The sequence below is a fragment of the Rutilus rutilus genome (genome assembly GCF_951802725.1).
Source record: "Rutilus rutilus genome assembly, chromosome: 13".
NCBI lineage: Eukaryota > Metazoa > Chordata > Actinopteri > Cypriniformes > Leuciscidae > Rutilus > Rutilus rutilus.
Window position 1 is genome coordinate 23271316 of NC_140218.1, and position 18279 is coordinate 23289594.

At 37.5% G+C, this 18279-nt stretch overlaps 2 protein-coding genes across 2 annotated transcripts in view; both read left to right on the plus strand.

The window, feature by feature from the left end:
- dnah12 (dynein, axonemal, heavy chain 12) overlaps nucleotides 1-10918 on the plus strand; it is a 30408-nt gene extending 19490 nt beyond the window's left edge. The window contains exons 49-73 of the mRNA XM_084429097.1: nucleotides 387-518; nucleotides 601-690; nucleotides 774-914; nucleotides 1969-2210; nucleotides 2307-2454; nucleotides 2550-2695; nucleotides 2814-3028; nucleotides 3144-3336; nucleotides 3573-3765; nucleotides 3861-4033; nucleotides 4114-4254; nucleotides 4388-4546; nucleotides 4657-4801; nucleotides 4877-5027; nucleotides 5842-6095; nucleotides 6223-6363; nucleotides 6458-6595; nucleotides 7582-7815; nucleotides 7909-8097; nucleotides 8194-8297; nucleotides 8400-8604; nucleotides 9809-9946; nucleotides 10032-10123; nucleotides 10206-10273; nucleotides 10380-10918. Of these exons, the coding sequence (XP_084285223.1) occupies nucleotides 387-518; nucleotides 601-690; nucleotides 774-914; nucleotides 1969-2210; nucleotides 2307-2454; nucleotides 2550-2695; nucleotides 2814-3028; nucleotides 3144-3336; nucleotides 3573-3765; nucleotides 3861-4033; nucleotides 4114-4254; nucleotides 4388-4546; nucleotides 4657-4801; nucleotides 4877-5027; nucleotides 5842-6095; nucleotides 6223-6363; nucleotides 6458-6595; nucleotides 7582-7815; nucleotides 7909-8097; nucleotides 8194-8297; nucleotides 8400-8604; nucleotides 9809-9946; nucleotides 10032-10123; nucleotides 10206-10273; nucleotides 10380-10573 (4026 nt within the window). The 3' untranslated portion in view covers nucleotides 10574-10918. The remainder of the gene's footprint in view (nucleotides 1-386; nucleotides 519-600; nucleotides 691-773; nucleotides 915-1968; nucleotides 2211-2306; nucleotides 2455-2549; nucleotides 2696-2813; nucleotides 3029-3143; nucleotides 3337-3572; nucleotides 3766-3860; nucleotides 4034-4113; nucleotides 4255-4387; nucleotides 4547-4656; nucleotides 4802-4876; nucleotides 5028-5841; nucleotides 6096-6222; nucleotides 6364-6457; nucleotides 6596-7581; nucleotides 7816-7908; nucleotides 8098-8193; nucleotides 8298-8399; nucleotides 8605-9808; nucleotides 9947-10031; nucleotides 10124-10205; nucleotides 10274-10379) is intronic.
- A 762-nt stretch (nucleotides 10919-11680) lies between these two features.
- Nucleotides 11681-17543, plus strand: asb14b (ankyrin repeat and SOCS box containing 14b). The gene is made up of 10 exons (XM_084428714.1): nucleotides 11681-11731; nucleotides 12223-12355; nucleotides 12439-12491; nucleotides 12581-12712; nucleotides 12793-12951; nucleotides 13800-14045; nucleotides 14297-14474; nucleotides 14546-15089; nucleotides 15911-16064; nucleotides 17268-17543. Exons 2-10 carry the CDS (start codon nucleotides 12237-12239, stop codon nucleotides 17438-17440), a joined length of 1758 nt encoding a protein of 585 aa, XP_084284840.1. The 5' UTR covers nucleotides 11681-11731; nucleotides 12223-12236; the 3' UTR covers nucleotides 17441-17543.
- Nucleotides 17544-18279: the final 736 nt, after the last annotated feature.

Genomic DNA, 18279 nt, shown 5'->3' on the forward strand with positions numbered 1-18279 from the left:
CAAGTTAAGGATGCAAATGAATGTAATAATGAATACCAATCACAATTTAGTATGCACTGATGTCAGTTACATTTTGAATGAAGAACGTTGTGTCAGTGGGTGATTTTCAAATTGTAATCCTATTCTGATGTATTTCATTTTTCCGTTGTACCGTTTTTTTTATTTATTTTACGCTAGTCTGTATGTGTAAGCCGTCCATGCTGAATGCAGAATTTCAGAAATGTCATACTTTGGGATCGGGGTTTAGATGAAACCTTTCTCAGAAAGAATGTTTAAAACATAATCAATAAAGACCTGTAATAATTCATGTATGATTAAAAGTTGGAAATTGTGGTTTATAAAATGATAGATTATTATGTAAGATACGGGCTTATTTGTGATTTCAGCCAGCTGATGTGAGCATTGTAAAAGCAATGAAGAACCCTCCATCAGGAGTGAAGATGGTGATGTCAGCGGTGTGTGTAATGAAGGACATCAAACCAGAGAAGATCAATGATCCCGCAGGAACCGGACAGAAGGTCAAAAGCAAGTCTAGTCAGGTCACATGTCAAGAGCTGTCTTTGTTTTTGTTTACCAACAGCATGTTATCTGTTCTAATAGATTCTTGACTATTGGGGTCCAAGCAAGAAGTTGCTTGGGGACATGAATTTCCTCAAAGACCTGAAGGAATATGACAAAGACAACATCCCTGTAAGTTTTTTTGTTGTGCAGGGTGTGTATGTTGTTTTGTAACACTGTGGCTGATGTATTTTATTGATGTTGTTTTGTGATAGGCTCAAGTGATGCATAAAATCCGTAGTGAGTACATGACCAACCCTGACTTTGACCCCGCCAAAGTTGCCAAGGCCTCATCTGCTGCTGAGGGGCTTTGCAGATGGATCACTGCGATGGAGGTTTATGACAGAATGGCAAAGGTAGGCAGACCCTATCTGTATCCTTCTCTACAATAATTATTAGATAAATAGAATAGAATAGAATAGAATCGGGCATTTATATAGCGCTTTCATATGTACTGCTGTACACCCAAAGCGCTTTACAATTATATCAGGGGATCTCTCCTCAACCACCACCAAATAGCTACATCACATATTTTCTACAATATCTTCTTACATCAGATATTATGTATAATGTGTTTTATTTCTTTCATTTTTTTTATTCTAGCTTACTCTCAGTATTATTTTATATTTATAAATAGTAATGTATATATTTGTACACACACAAACATTACTTAAAGGGTTAATTCACCTAAAAATGAAAATTCTGTCATTAATTACTCACCCTTATGTCGTTCCAAACCTGTCAGACTTTCGTTCATCTTCAGAATACAAATGAAGATCTTTTTGATGAAATCTGAGAGCTTTAATGCTTAAAAAGCTTATAAAGAGATCGTAAAACTAATCATTTTGAATTGAGCGGTTTAGTCCATATTTTCTGAAGAGACTCGATCACTTTATATGATGAACAGATTGAATTCAGGCTTTTATTCACATATAAACATTGATCAGAGAACATAAAAACAAGCTCAACCGAACCTGCTCGATACGCGAGAACAAACCTCTTGCTGGAGCTCAAACGTGAGAATGAACCTCATTGGTTCTTGCATGTCAAGCGGACATGCTTGAGCTTCTGCTTACCACAACTGATGTGTGAGTTGATGAATGTTTATGTGTGAATAAAAGCCTAAAAGACTTGTGTAGCTGTCTATGAAGGGACAGAAAACTCTCAGATTTCATCAAAAAGATCTTAATTTGTGTTCCAAAGATGAAAGAAAGTCTTAGGCGTTTGGAACGACGAAGTAGGCTAATTACATTTACATTTTTTCAATTTACAACTACATTTTTGGGTGAACTATATTATTATATTTCGTAAAACATTGTATATTCAAATTTTTCATATATCATATATGCATACTCTTTTTCTTTATTATTTTATACCACTTGTCGAAATCATAATTATTTTCTCTTTCAGGTGGTGGCACCTAAGAAAGCTAACCTAATTGTAGCTCAGGAATCCCTGGCCACCACCATGGCCCTGCTGAACCAGAAGAGGGCGGAGCTAAAGGAAGTGGAGGATCGTCTGGCCTCACTGCAGAAGACTTTGGAGGAAAAGACTGAAGAGAAAGCTCAGCTGGAGTTCCAGGTTGACCTCTGCGCTCGCAAACTGGAGAGAGCTGAGAAGCTTATTGGAGGTTTAGGAGGAGAAAAGTCAAGGTTTCAATCAACTATGACCAATCTTTTGAAATCCATGCAGCCAGTTAATTCCTATATTCAGGCCAACTGAGTATGTGTTCCTGTATTTCTACACAGGTGGTTGAGAGCAGCCAATGATCTTCAGTGCACATATGATAACTTGACAGGTGATGTGTTGATATCTGCTGGTGTTATCGCTTACCTGGGAGCTTTCACTGCCAGCTTCCGCAATGACTCTACTAAAATGTGGGCCAAGCTCTGCAAGGTACTGCATTGCTCCTCTCTGTAAAAAACTAGTCTTGTTTGCAAATGAATATTCAGTGTCATTTATTCAATGTATTCAATTCCTGTTCTACTCAGTCAAAGAAGATCCCATCCTCTGATAACTTCTCTCTAAGTAAGACGCTTGGAGATCCAATCAAAATCAGGGCCTGGAATATCGCTGGCCTGCCCACTGACAGCTTCTCTATTGACAATGGTGTTATAGTGAGCAACTCCAGAAGATGGTATGACTCAACAAAGCCAAAACCTTTCAAAATTTGGGTTTGCAAATGATGACAAATCTTTTCATCAGTTATCAGAACCAAAATGTCATGTTTTACAACCCTGTTTTCTCATTGCCAGGCCATTAATGATAGATCCGCAGGGCCAGGCCAACAAATGGGTGAAAAACTCAGAAAAGGAGCATAACCTGAATGTGATTAAGCTAACCGATGCTGACTACATGAGAACACTCGAGAACTGCATCCAGTTTGGTACTCCACTGCTGCTGGAGAACGTAGGAGAGGAGCTTGACCCCTCCTTAGAGCCACTGCTTCTCAAACAAGTTTTCAAACAAGGTTCTTTACTTAAACTTAAAACAAAAAATTTTTTTTCAAGTTTTTGATTACTTGATTAGTTTGACTCTCAAACAGGGGTTGGAAATCAAAGTGAGTTCCTGCTTTGTTTTTGTAGGGGGTGTGGACTGTATCAGATTGGGCGAGAGTGTGATTGAGTACTCGAATGACTTCCGCTTTTACATCACCACAAAGCTGAGGAACCCTCATTACCTGCCTGAACTAGCTACCAAAGTGTGCCTGCTGAACTTCATGATTACACCAGAGGGCCTTGAAGACCAGCTGCTTGGCATTGTGGTAGCAAAAGAGAGGTGATTAATCAAAAATAAAAAAAAACTTCCATACACACAAATATGCAAATATGCAACCGTTAATAAGGAACACCAGCCAGTATTTAATGAATCATATAGCCAGAATGTAATGAATCATTATACTAATAATAAGATTACATTTCTTAATAGTTTCTGATTTTATTCTTTTGATTTCCTGAGAAATATAATTCAGACTTCATTTCCTTTGATGATATTTCACTTCTGTTTTCACTCAGACCTGAATTAGAGGAGGAAAGAAATGCCCTGATCCTTCAGTCTGCAGCCAATAAGAAGCAGCTTAAGGAGATTGAGGACCAAATCCTGGAGACTCTGCAGTCCTCAGAGGGCAACATCCTGGAAGACGAGAGTGCCATCCAGGTCTTGGATGCTGCCAAGATCATGTCTAATGAGATTACTAAGAAACAGCAGGTGCAGTGCATCAAAGAGCTGGTTTAGAAGAAATCCTTTTACTAATGCCATGATAGTTTCTAGTTTAACCTCTGTACTTTGCTGTGAACTTCCAGATCGCAGAGAAAACTGAGATTGAAATAGCTGAATCGAGGGAGGGCTACAGAGCCATCGCTAAGCACTCCTCCATCCTCTTCTTCAGTATCGCAGACCTGGCCAACATCGATCCCATGTATCAATACTCTCTCAACTGGTTTGTCAACCTCTATGTCAACTCCATACATGACAGGTGGGGAATAACTGCACACAAGTTAACAAATTAAGCACTTTTCTTTGCATGTATACTTATTGTTCATATGTATTCTATAGCAACAAATCAAAGAATCTAGAGAAGAGACTCCGATACCTGACTGACCATTTCACCTATAACCTGTACTGCAATGTGTGCCGTTCTCTCTTTGAGAAGGACAAACTCCTCTTCTCGTTCCTGCTCTGTTCTAACTTACTGCTGTAAGTTCAAACAAATCAAGCTTTGATACAGTCCTGAATACAACATTGTCCTGTTACTGTCAGATCTCATGGTAACATGATGAAATTTATGTCCTAAAAAATATGGTGTTGATTGAGTCTGTGCAATTCTAAGGGCTAAGAAGGAGATCGAGTACTCTGAATTTATGTTCCTGTTTACTGGGGGTGTTGGCCTTCAGAACAACGTCTCCAACCCTGATCCAAACTGGCTACCTGATAAGAGCTGGGATGAGATCTGCCGGGCCAGTGATCTTCCTGCCCTTCAGGGTCTCAAGTATGAAGTCTCTTCCGTGCCATCTGAAATGACTGATATGTTGCATATGCATGTTATGTATATCAAGTTTTGTGCAGCTGATAATATGACATTTCTTTGCTTGAATATAGGGAGAGCTTCACTGAGAGTCCTGAGAGTTTCCTGCCCATTTATGACAATAAGGAGCCTTACAACACAGCTTTGCCCAATCCTTGGTGTGATAAACTCAACGAACTTCAAAAAATGATAATTTACCGATGCCTCAGGCCTGATAAAGTAAGTTGTCATTGAGTTTAAAATTGACATGTTCTTATCATAGTCATTTAATTTGACTTTATTCTTTCTTCAAAGATTGTGCCGGCAATCAGCAAATTTGTGACTGACAAACTGGGAAAGAGATTTGTTGAACCACCTCCGTTTGACCTCAGTAAGAGCTACAGTGACTCCAACTGCACCATTCCACTGGTGTTCATTCTCTCTCCTGGAGCAGATCCTATGGCTAGTAAGTTTTTAATCACTCCAGTTTAAATAGGACAATACATTTCTCTAATTTAGTACACTTAGGGAAAACATTTTAGGCTGGAATACATTACACAACTTTTCCAACCGCAAGTTTGTGGCCCCCCTCGGTAGAAATCACGGTGGGGTATCAACTGTCATAGCAAGAGACACTGAAAAACAGCATGACATGACCAAAGACATCTATCTGACGCATATATGTAACAGACAATTAGTAAATAGTAAAGACGGAATGCAGGATTTCCGTGAACTTCTCCTTATTCTTCTTTCTTCAATTTACAGAATTATTATTTCTCAGATAGAAAATACATCTTTGTGTTAAAGGGATAGTTCACTTTAAAATGAAAATTCTGTCATCATATACTCACCCTCAAGTTGTTTCAAACCTGTATGAATTTATTTCTTCTGCTGAACACAAAGGAAGATATTTCGAAGAATGTCAGTAACCAAACAGTTAACTGGTCCCATTGACTTCCATAGTAGGAAAAAAAAATACTATGGAAGTCAATGGAACCAGTTAACTGTTTGGTTACTGACATTCTTCGAAATATCTTCAGCAGAAGAAATAAATTCATACAGGTTTGAAACAACTTGAGGGTGAGTATATGATGACAGAATTTTCATTTTAAAGTGAACTATCCCTTTAATAGCAGAGATTTATTTGATTACGTCTGCAAGTAAAATCATAATTAGTTATTTTAAAGTCACTTGGGTTTGGTAACCCCTGGTGGGGGTGTATAATATCAATTTCTTTAAGTCAAAAACTACATTAAAACACTGTTTTGCCTTTTCCTTAGGTCTGCTGAAATTTGCCAATGATAAGAACATGGGTGGTTCCCAATTTAAATCCATCTCTCTGGGACAAGGCCAGGGTCCCATAGCAGTGACAATGATCCGCTCGGCCATGAAGGAGGGCACCTGGGTGTGCTTGCAGAACTGCCACCTGGCCGTGTCCTGGATGACCACTTTGGAGAAGATCTGTGAGGACTTCTCCCCGGACTCATGCCATCCAAACTTCCGTCTTTGGCTCACCAGCTACCCATCACCCATGGTACACATACTGTACCCTCATGAGTAGACATTTGTTTTCTTTGCTTTGAACTATAATTATTGTCTAATCAGTTCTTTACGTTCCTGTATGTCGAAGGATATAATTGATGAGATGTTTGCTCTGTCAGTTTCCAGTGACCATACTGCAGAACGGCGTGAAGATGACCAATGAGCCTCCGACTGGCTTAAGGTTAAATCTGTTGCAGTCGTATATTTCCGACCCCATCTCAGACCCTGTGTTTTTTGCAGCCTGTCCTAACAAAGAACCAGTGAGTACAGTAACGGTTTGCTGTCTTATGTTGACTCTCCCTCATGTTTCGGATATTCAGTAAGAGTATTTTATTACTGCATGCTGTTGTGTAGGTCTGGGAGAAGCTCTTGTACGGGGTTTGCTTCTTCCATGCTCTTGTCCAGGAGAGGAAAAAGTTTGGGCCATTGGGATGGAACATTCCTTATGGATTTAACGAGTCAGATCTGCGCATTAGTATCAGACAGCTGCAGGTAAAGCACTTGAATTCTCACCACAGTGTCATTTCCACCACATTATTTATTGGGTTTAATAGCACTCTGGTGGAAATGAAAAATGTTAAATGAATAAACTCCTTTATCTTTCCAAGTCTATAAATGTCTTTACTGTCACTATTCACTCAATATATATTGTAATGGTTTATGCTTATTTCACTTGTTGTTCATATTATCATAGAGTTCAAAAATGAAAAATAATATTTTGTAATAAAATAATAAGGTTACACTTTATTTAAATGGTCCCCGTTAAACATTCTTTTGACTAAGTAATATTGCACCTACATGTCAACTAACTCTCATTAGAGTATTAGTAGACTGTTAGGGCCAGGGTTAGGGTTAATAGAAGTTAGGGTTAATAGTAGTTGACATGTACTTGTAAAGTTACTTAAAGTCAGTATAATGTTTGTTGGAGGAGCATAAAAATAAAGTATTAGCAGATATTAAGCAGACAGTCTATTAATACTCTTCTAATACTCTAATGAGAGTTAGTTGACATGGAGGTTCAATGTTACTTATAGTCAACAGAATGTCTAAAGGGGACCATCAAAAAAAGTGTTACCAATAGCAACTTTATTTATATAGCACAATTAAAACAACACAAGTTGACCAATGTGCTTTACAATGTCACACAGAACAAAAAAAGAGAAAAGAGCATCACACAGGCAACACATATAATAAAATTGTCACTGATTAAAAGCTATTGAAAACAGATGTGTTTTGAGTTGTCCTTTACAATCCTGTACAGTAGCAGTGTCTCTAATATGTTTGGAGACAGTAGTGTCTCTATCTATTTACCATTGAAATCTACACATAAAAGTCATTTGAAAAGTTTCAAATGAAGGCATGAAAAAGTCTCCTATATGGTTTTATGTGACCTTAATATAACAAACTATAACAGTTGAAATCTGTTAAACAAAGATTGGAAAAATGTATGTTTTTTATATTTACTTTCTGTGCCTCAGCTCTTTTTGAATGAGTACCAGGAGGTTCCCTTTGAGGCCATCACGTATCTGACTGGAGAGTGTAACTACGGAGGTCGTGTAACAGATGACTGGGACCGTCGCCTCCTCATGACGATCCTCGCTGACTTCTACAACAAAGACATTATTGATCATCCACGCTACTCCTTCTCCCCCAGTGGCAATTATCATGTACCTCCAAAGTCCATATATGAAGACTATGTGGAGTTTATCAAGGTACGACTTTATGTCATAATAGCTGCTGACTTCAAACTAAATTCAAACTCTCATGAAACAATGATAATATAATGCAGTGCATATGCTCCACAGAACCTGCCTTTTAACCAGCATCCCGAGGTGTTTGGCATGCATGAGAATGTGGACATCTCCAAAGACCTTCAACAGACAAAACTACTATTTGATTCCCTCCTCCTGACCCAGGGCGGTGGCTCAAAGGGAGGGGGCGGCTCTGGCGGGGACACCACTCTACTGGACATTGCTAATGACATCCTGTCTAAAGTAACTCATCATTCTTAAGATTAGAAATTGTTATTGGGATAAAAAGTTATTTGCATGTGCCAGTGACTTATTGACGTTCTGATTTCGGTCATGCAGCTTCCGGGTAATTTTGACATTGAGTCTGCCCTTGCCAAATTCCCTGTGTGTTATGAAGAGAGCATGAATACGGTGCTTGTGCAGGAGATGCAGCGGTATAACAAGTGAGTCCGCAAAGCTCATTTTAGATCAAAAACATCTATAGAAACAATTCTACATACATGAAGATGTTTATTCTATCATTTCTGTGTACTTTCTTCTCTCAGTTTGAGCAGTACTATACGTGTAAGTCTGCAGAACCTGATAAAGGCCATTAAGGGGCTGGTGGTGATGGATGCAGAGCTAGAGGCTATAGCTGGTGGTCTTCTGGTGGGGAAAGTGCCAGAAAAGTGGGCTAAATGCTCCTATCCCAGTCTCAAGCCATTGGGCAGCTATGTCAACGACTTCCTAGCCAGACTCAAATTTCTGCAGGTCAGTGATCACAAACAGACTACTCCTCACAGAATCCAAAGTTATCAGACAACTAGTGAAAATTACACTGTAAAATTAGAAAGATACTGTAAAAATGCTACAGTAAAAAGTTAAAAACATGCTAATTGGTTTTAAGTGTAAGTTACCTGTAAATGGTTTAACGTGTCGTCACATTCTTTCTAAAATCTAAAATGATGTAAAATGTATGTTTTTTTGCTAGTAAAAACTAGTAATTGCAATATAATTTACGGTAAAAAATAAACAGTAAAACGACTTTACCAGAAGTCCTTGTGTTACTACATATGACATATGATTAAAAAAAATATATAAATATTTTGAACTGATTTATCATGTGGCTTTCTATTGTGCTATTTGTATTGCATTTGTATTATTGTGGTGGTTATCATTACATTTTAGGATTATAAGGCAGATTTTGGGAGTTAAAGTAGGTAAATTAACATTAAATTACATAATGAAATATACGGTTTTAAGTCGTAAAAATGGAAATATTTAGCATTTTTTAAATGTAATACATATTTTGTTCAGTGCATGTTATAATTAACAATTTGAGTGAAATTTTAAATTTGATAGCAGCAATCAGTGTCGCAAATTTGCCAGCATTTGATTAGTAACAGAAATAGCGCAGAATTTTTCTTTCAATATACAAAACCCTTAAACTTTCTGTTCAGATTTTCAATGTGATCTCATTTTTTTTAGACTCCAATGAAAGATTGCAAATAATGAATCTGTTCTCACTAAAACGAATATTGTAGAAAAAAGTTTGATACTCGCCATTCAAAAGTTTGTGGTCAGTTTATATATATAACTTTTATTCAATGGTGCATTCAATTTATCAAAAAGAATAGTAATGATAAAAGATTTCTATTTCAAAATATAAAAAAAATCATGAGAAAAATATTAAGCAGCACAACGGTTTTCAACATTGATAATAATATGATAATAAATGTTTCTTGAGCAGAAAATCAGCATTTTAGAATGATTTCTGAAGGATCATGTGACACTGAAGGCTGGAGTAATGATGCTGAAAATTCAGCTTTGTCCTCACAAAATATATTTAAATAGAAAATAGTTTTTAAATCGTAATAATATTTCACAATATTACAGTGTTTATTGTATTTTTGATCAAATCGAGTAAATTGAATTTGCCTTTGTTAATATTTCTCTGTGTCATATTGTTTTCCAGGACTGGTATGACACCCAGAAGCCCCATGTATTCTGGTTGTCTGGGTTTTTCTTCACTCAGGCTTTCCTATCAGGAGCCTTGCAGAACTACGCCAGGAAGTACTCCATCCCCATTGACCTGCTTGGCTTTAATTATGAGGTATCCTCTACTGAAACTTTAGGCTGAGAGTACTTCATCAGAAAGAGAATATTTGAGAGCTACATTTTGTTCTTTATTGCTTCAGGTTCTGTCATTCGACACCTCAGACTCATCTCCTGAAGATGGAGTCTACATCCATGGCCTTTTCCTGGATGGAGCTCGGTGGGATACAAAAAGGCAAGAGAAGCTTACATGGCAGGAAGATGCTGGAAATGTTTTGCTATATTTTCATGAAATCTCTATATTTTCTTCCTTGCAGTGGAGTGTTGGCCGAACAGCATCCAAAAGTTTTATTTGATGCAGTCCCTATCATCTGGATCAAACCAAGTAAGATAATAAATGTTATGTGATGATTATTTAATACATCTATATATATATAATTTCATGCTTTTGTAGTTACTTTGCTCAGCAACCTCTCTAAACCTGTCTTTAGCGGACAAGAGGGGCATGGAACACCCCCACAGCATCTATGTGTGTCCCCTCTACAAGACCAGTGAGCGTAAAGGTACTCTGTCCACCACTGGCCATTCAACCAACTTCGTCATCAGCATGATGCTCGCAACCAGCAAGCGTCCGCAGCACTGGATCAAGAGAGGCGTAGCTTTGCTATGCCAACTAGACGATTGACACCGAACCAGCACTTTATTACTGTTCCCACACACAGCTTTTATGATTTTCCACTGTGTCCATTAAAAGTATTATCTCAGCAATTGATTTTAAATACTTTTAACAAACACCATCATAATTTGATACGATTGTCCTTTTTGCATGTCATTGTGTTTTTCAAGTACATTTTATGTACTTTTATTCCGGGAGATTCAGACTGGTAAAAAAAAAATATTTTTCAGAAGATCTAAAACACACTTTCAGTCCGCTAATGTTAATATATTTGTTGTAGTCCTTTTCCATAACTAAAAACATTATGGACACCTTGCATTAAAAGAGAAACTTGTTCTGCTGCTCAAATGTACTATTTCGAATAAATAAAAAAAATAAAAAAAGGACATTTTAATATTGTTTATTAGGATATATTATATTATGCATAATTACCTTTTTTTTATCAACTTAAATGATTATATTTCGTAGAAAACAATTCAGTAGGGAAATATGTTTTAAACAAAACAAAACATTTCTTCATGAGACAGTCTATAATGTTTAATATAATTTTAAAAATGTCAACACAGGGAGAGATTTTTATATATTTCAGTGTTATTTTAGACATTCTTAGCAAGTGTTGTAGCTTAGTGCTTAAAATGGCATATATTTTGCTTGCCAACAAACTGGCCTACATTACTGTACATTAAATTGGTGGATCAAATTGGGAATATATTCTTGCTTTTAAGTACAAAGGAATATTCCTCAATTTTTTTTCTGTTGTGATTTAATAATTCATACATCAGTGTTAATGTGCGTCTCTGGTGGGATTGCTATATTTAATCAATGCACAGCTTCCTGTTTCTCTGAGAGTGCGTTTTGTACTGTCCACTGTGAATTTCAAGCCGTGTGGTGAAGGTTCAATTCAAATAGACAGCTGAATACAAGAGAAAGCGTGGCCCATTGCATATGTTCCTGAGAACATGAACTCTCAGATCAGCTGTCTGGTAGGGTAGAATTGCAAGACCGACTGTCACGCAGTGGGTAAAAGCCAGGTGTTGGTTGGTTGGCCCAGGCGCCATATGAGCAAGTATTTTTAACCATGCAGGGATATAAATAGTGTAAAGCGACCAAAAACACAGTACAGATACAACTGCCACGACTGTTTTCCACATTTCCCGTTGTCTCAAGGTAGAATGAACATTTGCCTTTGAATTGTAAACAGATTATTCCTCCTGGAAAAGCTCTATAGAAATAGACTGCATGGGATGTGTTGCATGTTTACAAACCATTCTCAAAGTAATTGGACAGTCATTTCAAGAATGAACTTACCAAAGCAGCTAATTATGATGTTAGGCTCTTGTTATTCCCTTTATATTCATTCTAAATACGAATTGTACAGTTTAATGCAACAACCACAGAGTTTCGAGTGCCGGTTACATCCTTTTGTAATTCAAGCCAGCTCAAGAGCAGATATTTTCAGCTTTGGCTATTGTAAACCAATGCTCGCATGCATGTTCAACAGTCTCTTGCAAAAAAAAAAAAAACATAGCATACAATGTTTTTCTATATTAGACCAGTCCGTTTATTGTGGTGCCAAATTTGAAATGGCAAAAAAGATACTGATCAACTTTTTTTTTTTTCACATTGTAAATCCTGTGGTTTTGGTTGCCAAATTCGAGTTTATTACTGAAAGATGGAGGAGGTGTATGATGCTGCGGAGGATGACTGGGATGAGGATGAAGATGAGGCCACTCAGTACATGATTGAACAGAGTCTATTGGAGTCCAGCAAACATACTGATTCAGCTACCAGGTACAGGTAAATCCCACCATTTTGAATGCACTAATAGTGTGTGTTTAATGATAGAAACATTTTGTTTTGATGTCCCACAACAGTGATCCATTAGACCACATTGACCATGAGGAAATTTTCACTGCTATACAGGCTGGTAAGAGCTAAATCCTCCACAAATGTTGATGAGCATTGTCAGTGTTCCTCTGTAGAAGTTCTGGAGTGTGTGTGCATGTGTGATGTCAGGTAATGAGGATGCTCTGAAGGTCCTGGTGCAGCGTAAGGAGGCTCTGTCGAATGCAGACAGCAGGGGCTGGATCCCTTTGCATGAGGCAGCGGTGCAACACAAGAGGAGCATTCTGGAGATCACTTATGCAGGTCCATGAGATATATCTACCTCACTAAACCACCCCAAAAAAACATGTTCAGTTATTTCTTAATGAGAATTCCTCATTCAGCATCTCCTCAGGGGTCAGGGCAGTGCCGTACTCTAAGAGGGGAGACTCCGTTGTTTCTCGCTGTTGTCCACGGTCTCCGAGAGAATGCCACATTCCTGCTGCAGAACGGTTGTGACCCTGACTGCAAAAACGAGGATGATGACTCTGCACTGGTTGCAGGTGAGGAACACAGTGCTATTTTTAGCATACTTTTTAGTTTTACTTAGTAAGCACACTTTTTTTTTCCTTTTCACAATGTTGTTTTAATTCATGTTATACTGATAAATGACATACAGTAGTGTGACATGCAGTTCAGTGTATTCCTTTAGCACGAAGTAAAGTTTAGCACCCAAGATGTACAATATATAAGCCATACCATACCATTCCATACCGGATAACAGTTGATATTAGAGATTTTTTTAATTTATTATTATTAATTTGAATTAATTAAATTGTGCATACACATTTCCTATATTTTTACATTTAGATGACCTTTGCTGTCATCTAACACTCACTTAAAGTGAATATAAAAAAAAAAAACTAATAACACTGTTAAATGTAATCTTTATCAAATATCTCTCTCTCATCAATCAAAATGAGTGCAATTATTTAAATTCAAATTATTATTTAATTTTAAAAGTGTGATCCATAGACCTGAAAAAGTCATGTACATTAATACAATTTTAAAACACAGTAGGCATTTCTATAATGAATATTATAGAATGAATTTTTATTTTTTTTATCCTGTTCATTGATCTTGTTGTGGACAATTGGGGGCCTTGGAATGGTTGATAACAACTGATGATTTTGATTTTAAAATCATGATTGATTTTAATTTTTAGTGTTTTATTTGAAATTTATTTAGACAAAATAGTGTATAATATAACTGTTATGAAAGACTGTAGTTAATAAAAACATGAAAACAGTTATCGGTATTAGCCTGAATTTTAACATCATTGCATAAGAGACGATAGACTATCTTTGACTCAAGTCTAATAAATACATGTCATGAACTGACTTTTGTCCAGCCGTAAAGAATGACCAGTATGATCTGGCTCTGCTGCTGCTACGCTACAATGCCACAGTGGACCAAAAAGGAAGACTTCAAAGAAGCGCTCTGCATGAGGCATCCGTGCTTGGCTTGGATAACTTTGTAAACCTGCTCCTACAGTCTGGCGCTGACCCAAATGCCATTGATGTCTGTGAACACACTCCTTTAGGACTTGCGGCTCAAGCTGGACATTTTAACGTTGTGGAGGTTCTACTTCAGAAAGGTGCTTTTGAAATGTGCATATGACTAGAAATTCAGTAGCCTATCTGACTTGATACAGTGTTTTTTTTGTTTTTGTTTTATAAAAACCGATAAATAACCGATAAATAGATAATAATTATAAAAAATATGATATTAAATAGTTTAGATAGACTGTTCATCCATCCATCTATCTATCTATCTATCTATTTATCTGTCTGTCTGTCTATCATTGATCACTTTTTTAATCATAATTAATAACCCACTCACGTTCAGGGGCCAGTGTGTGGTCCAAGCCTCATCTTCCAGGTTCAGCCTCAGTTTTATTCGATGCTGCGGCTTCAGGAAACCCTGACATCATCTCACTGCTGCTGGAGTATGGAGCCGATCCCAACATGCCCTGCAACACAGGCCATCTCCCCATCCACCGTGTAGCCTACCGCGGGCATCTACTGTGAGTAACTCACTGCTGATGTAGTGCTTACCCTTTATCCAACCAAAAAAATCTGTTTGTGTCTTTCATAGAGCACTGGAGCAGCTGATCCCTGTGACTAAGAAAGAGCTGATCAAAGAGAGCGGCATGAGCCCGTTGCACTCCGCCGCTGCGGGCGGTCACTCTCAGTGCCTGGATCTACTCCTGAGCTCCGGGTTTGACCCTAACTTCATGTTACACCCCAGAGTGCGCAGAAACTATGAGGACGAGCGCAGGTCAGCGCTGTTCTTCACTGTAACGAATAGTGACGTCCAGTCAGCTAGGCTGCTTCTGGAGGCCGGAGCCATGCCCAATCAAGACCCAGTCAACTGCCTTCAGGTAGCCATGAGACTGGGCAACTACGAGCTCATCAACACTCTGCTACGCTACGGTGCCAACGTTAACTACTACTCCCGTGTCAACACCACCCACTTCCCTTCCGCCCTTCAGTACGCTCTAAAGGATGAGGTGATGCTGCGCATGCTGCTCAATAACGGTTATGACGTGCAGCGCTGCTTTGACTGTCCGTATGGACAGGCCTCACATGTTCCCGTGGATTATGAGGGCTGGAGCGCCTCTGTCATCAAAGACGTGGTGGTAAGACTCATTTTTAAGCTGTGTCTGTATCAAGGAAAATGATCTGATGTTGTTGAAGGAATAATTCTATGATCATTTACTCACCTTCATGTCATTCTAAACATGCACTGTTACCGTTCAAAAGTTTGGGGTCAGTAAATCTTTTTATTTTATTTTAAAGAAAGTAATACTTTTATTTGGCAAGGATGCATTAAATTTAATAAAAGTTTCAGTAAAAAGACATTTATAATTTGTATCAAATTGCATCATTGTATATCTATTGCATCAAAGAATCCTTAAAAAAAATAAAATTTATCACAGTTTCCATAAAACATATTAAGCAGTTCAACTGTTTTCAACATTGATAATAATAATAAATGTTTCTTGAGCATCAAATCAGCATATTAGAATGATTTCTGAAGGATCATGTGACACTGAAGACTGGATGCCAAAAAATCAGCTAAACCATCATAGGAATAAATTACATTTAAATATATTACAATAAAACATTTTAATTGTAATTAATGCTGTATTTCACAATATTACTATTATTAATATTTTTTATCAAATAAACGTAGCTTTGGTGAGCATAAGAGACTTTTTTCAAAAACATAAAAAAATCTTACCAACCTCAAATGTTTAGAGTATGACTTTCAGTTTTCTGCGAAACACAAAAGAAGATATTATGAAGAATGTTTGGGCCCAAACTAAATTATACCCCACTGACTGTCAACAAAAACAAACAAACAAAACAGAAAGTCATACATTTGTAAAAACACGAGGGTGAATAAATGATGACAGAAGTTTCATTTTTGGGTAAGTCTAAACTTGTTTTTGTGCAGTTCTGTGAGGTGATCACAGTGTACTGGCTCAAGCACATCTCAGCTCAAGTAGTGAGAATCATGTTGGATTATGTTGATCACGTGACTCTCTGCTCCAAACTGAAGACTGTTCTGGTTGAGCAAAAACAGTGGCCGGAAATATGTAAGATTCAAGGTGAGTCTCCTGTCACATCTTGAGATTGAGATCCTGAAAACCTGGGATACTCCACTTTTTTTGGAAAGAGGCTCATTTTACAACTCCCCCAGAGTTAAACAGTTGAGTTTTACCGTTTTCGGATCCATTCAGCCGATCTCCGGGTCTGGCAGTACCACTTTTAGCATAGCTTAGCATAGATCATTGAATCGGACAAGACCATTAGCATCTCTCTCAAAAAAATGACCAAAGAGTTTCGATATTTTTCCTATTTAAAACTTGACTCTTCTGTAGTTACATCGTGTACTAAGACCGACGAAAAATGTAAAGTTGCGACTTTCTAGGCTGATGTGGCTAGGAACTATACTCTCATTCCTGCGTAATAATCAAGAAACTTTGCTGCCGTACCATGAGTCCAGCAGGCGTAATGATATGACGCAGCGCCTGAAAAAAGGTCTAATAGGTTAGACAAACTTAGTCCCGGTCACGTTGGAAGTTACTGAGCTGGGGACTATTTTCAGGCGCTGCGTCATATCATTACGCCTGCTGCACTCACACAGCAAAGTTTCTTGATTATTCCGCAGGAATGAGAGTATAGTTCCTAGCCATATCAGCCTAGAAAATCTCAACTTTTCATTTTCCGTCGGTCTTAGTACACGATGTAACTACAGAAGAGTCAAGTTTTAAATAGGAAAAATATCGAAACTCTTTGGTCATTTTTTTGAGAGAGATGCTAATGGTCTTGTCCGATTCAATGATCTATGCTAAGCTATGCTAAAAGTGGTACTGCCAGACCCGGAGATCGGCTGAATGGATTCGAAAACGGTAAAACTCAACTGTTTAACTCTGGGGGAGTTGTAAAATGAGCCTATTTCCAAAAAAAGTGGAGTATCCCTTTAACATGGAATTCTCAGCAGGGCCGGTTGGATAAACTGCTAAGACTATAGTCTTACAAGTTAATCATAATTTATTTTTTTAAAGTTTGTCTTTATAACTTTTAAAGTTACATATTGGTCTAATTTGATACCAAAAAGTAAAACTGATTACCTCTAAGCAACAGTTATTAAGACAGTGTCTTAATATAATGGCTATGTTTATGCAACTGGACCCAGATGTAGGCTATAGATTTCAAATGTGCTGTGTTATACTTGTCGTAAGTGATTACGTAGATTGAAATGCAGCATATTCCAAAATATATTTAAGTATGTTTTCTGCTTTCATCAGAAAACGTTCGAAGCCTGAAGCATCTCTGCAGACTGAAAATTCGGGATTCTTTGGGTCGCTTGCGTCTGAGGGCTCCAGTTTTTATCAGTTTCCTGCCTCTGCCTGCCAGTCTCAAAGACTATATTCGCTTCAAAGAGTATGATGTTTACAGTAGAGGAAGTATGACAGAATAAGAGATGGATAAATCTGTACATGAGAAGCTGCTTATGGATATGCGTTTTTTTCCCCCACTTTTTATTGGAAAAAAAAAATGTTGTGAAATATTCGTTTGTGTTTAAAAAAAAAAAAAAACAGATACAGTGGGGCCACATCGAAAATCTGTGATTTGAAATTTAATTTAAATTTGGAAAGAGAAGTTTATGATTTTGGCTAATTTAAAACTTAAAACGGTTTCACTTTATTTTGATGGTCCCTTTAACGGTCTGTTGACTAGAAGTAACGTTCCACCTACATGTCTACTAACTTTCATTAGAGTATTAGTAGACTGGTAGGGTTAGAATAAATTGACATGTAGTCGCAAAGTTACTTATAGTCAGTAGAATGTCTGTTGAGGGAGCATCACAATAAAATGTTAGCGGATATTAAAGGGATAGTTCACCCCAAAATGAAAATCCTGTCATTATTTACTCACCCTCAAGTTGTTACAAACCTGTAGGAGTTTCTTTCTTCTGTTGAACACAAAAGAAGATATTTTAAAGAATGTTAGTGACTAAATAGTTGACTTCCATAGTAGGGAAAAAAATATGGAAGTCAATGGGTGCCGTCAACTGTCTGGTTACAAACATTCTTCAAAACATCTTTTGTGTTCAACAGAAGAAAGAAACTCATACAGGTTTGGAACAACATGAGTAAATGATGACAACATTTTTGTGTGAACTATCCCTTTAAGTAGACAGTCTACTAATACTCTGAGTTAGTTGACACATTTTTGCAATGTTATATAGTCAACAGAATGTTCAAAAGGGACCATCAATGTTACCCTTGAAACAAATGTATAATTTTGCCTAGGTGA

What these genes read in the sequence shown, in the direction of transcription:
- asb14b (XM_084428714.1), top strand. Translation starts at nt 12,237, where the DNA reads ATGGAGGAGGTGTATGATGCTGCGGAGGATGACTGGGATGAGGATGAA. An exon ending in TTTCACTGCTATACAGGCTG is followed by an intron (nt 12,492 to 12,580) that starts GTAAGAGCTAAA and finishes GTGTGATGTCAG; the next exon opens with GTAATGAGGATGCTCTGAAG. An exon ending in GGAGGTTCTACTTCAGAAAG is followed by an intron (nt 14,046 to 14,296) that starts GTGCTTTTGAAA and finishes ACTCACGTTCAG; the next exon opens with GGGCCAGTGTGTGGTCCAAG.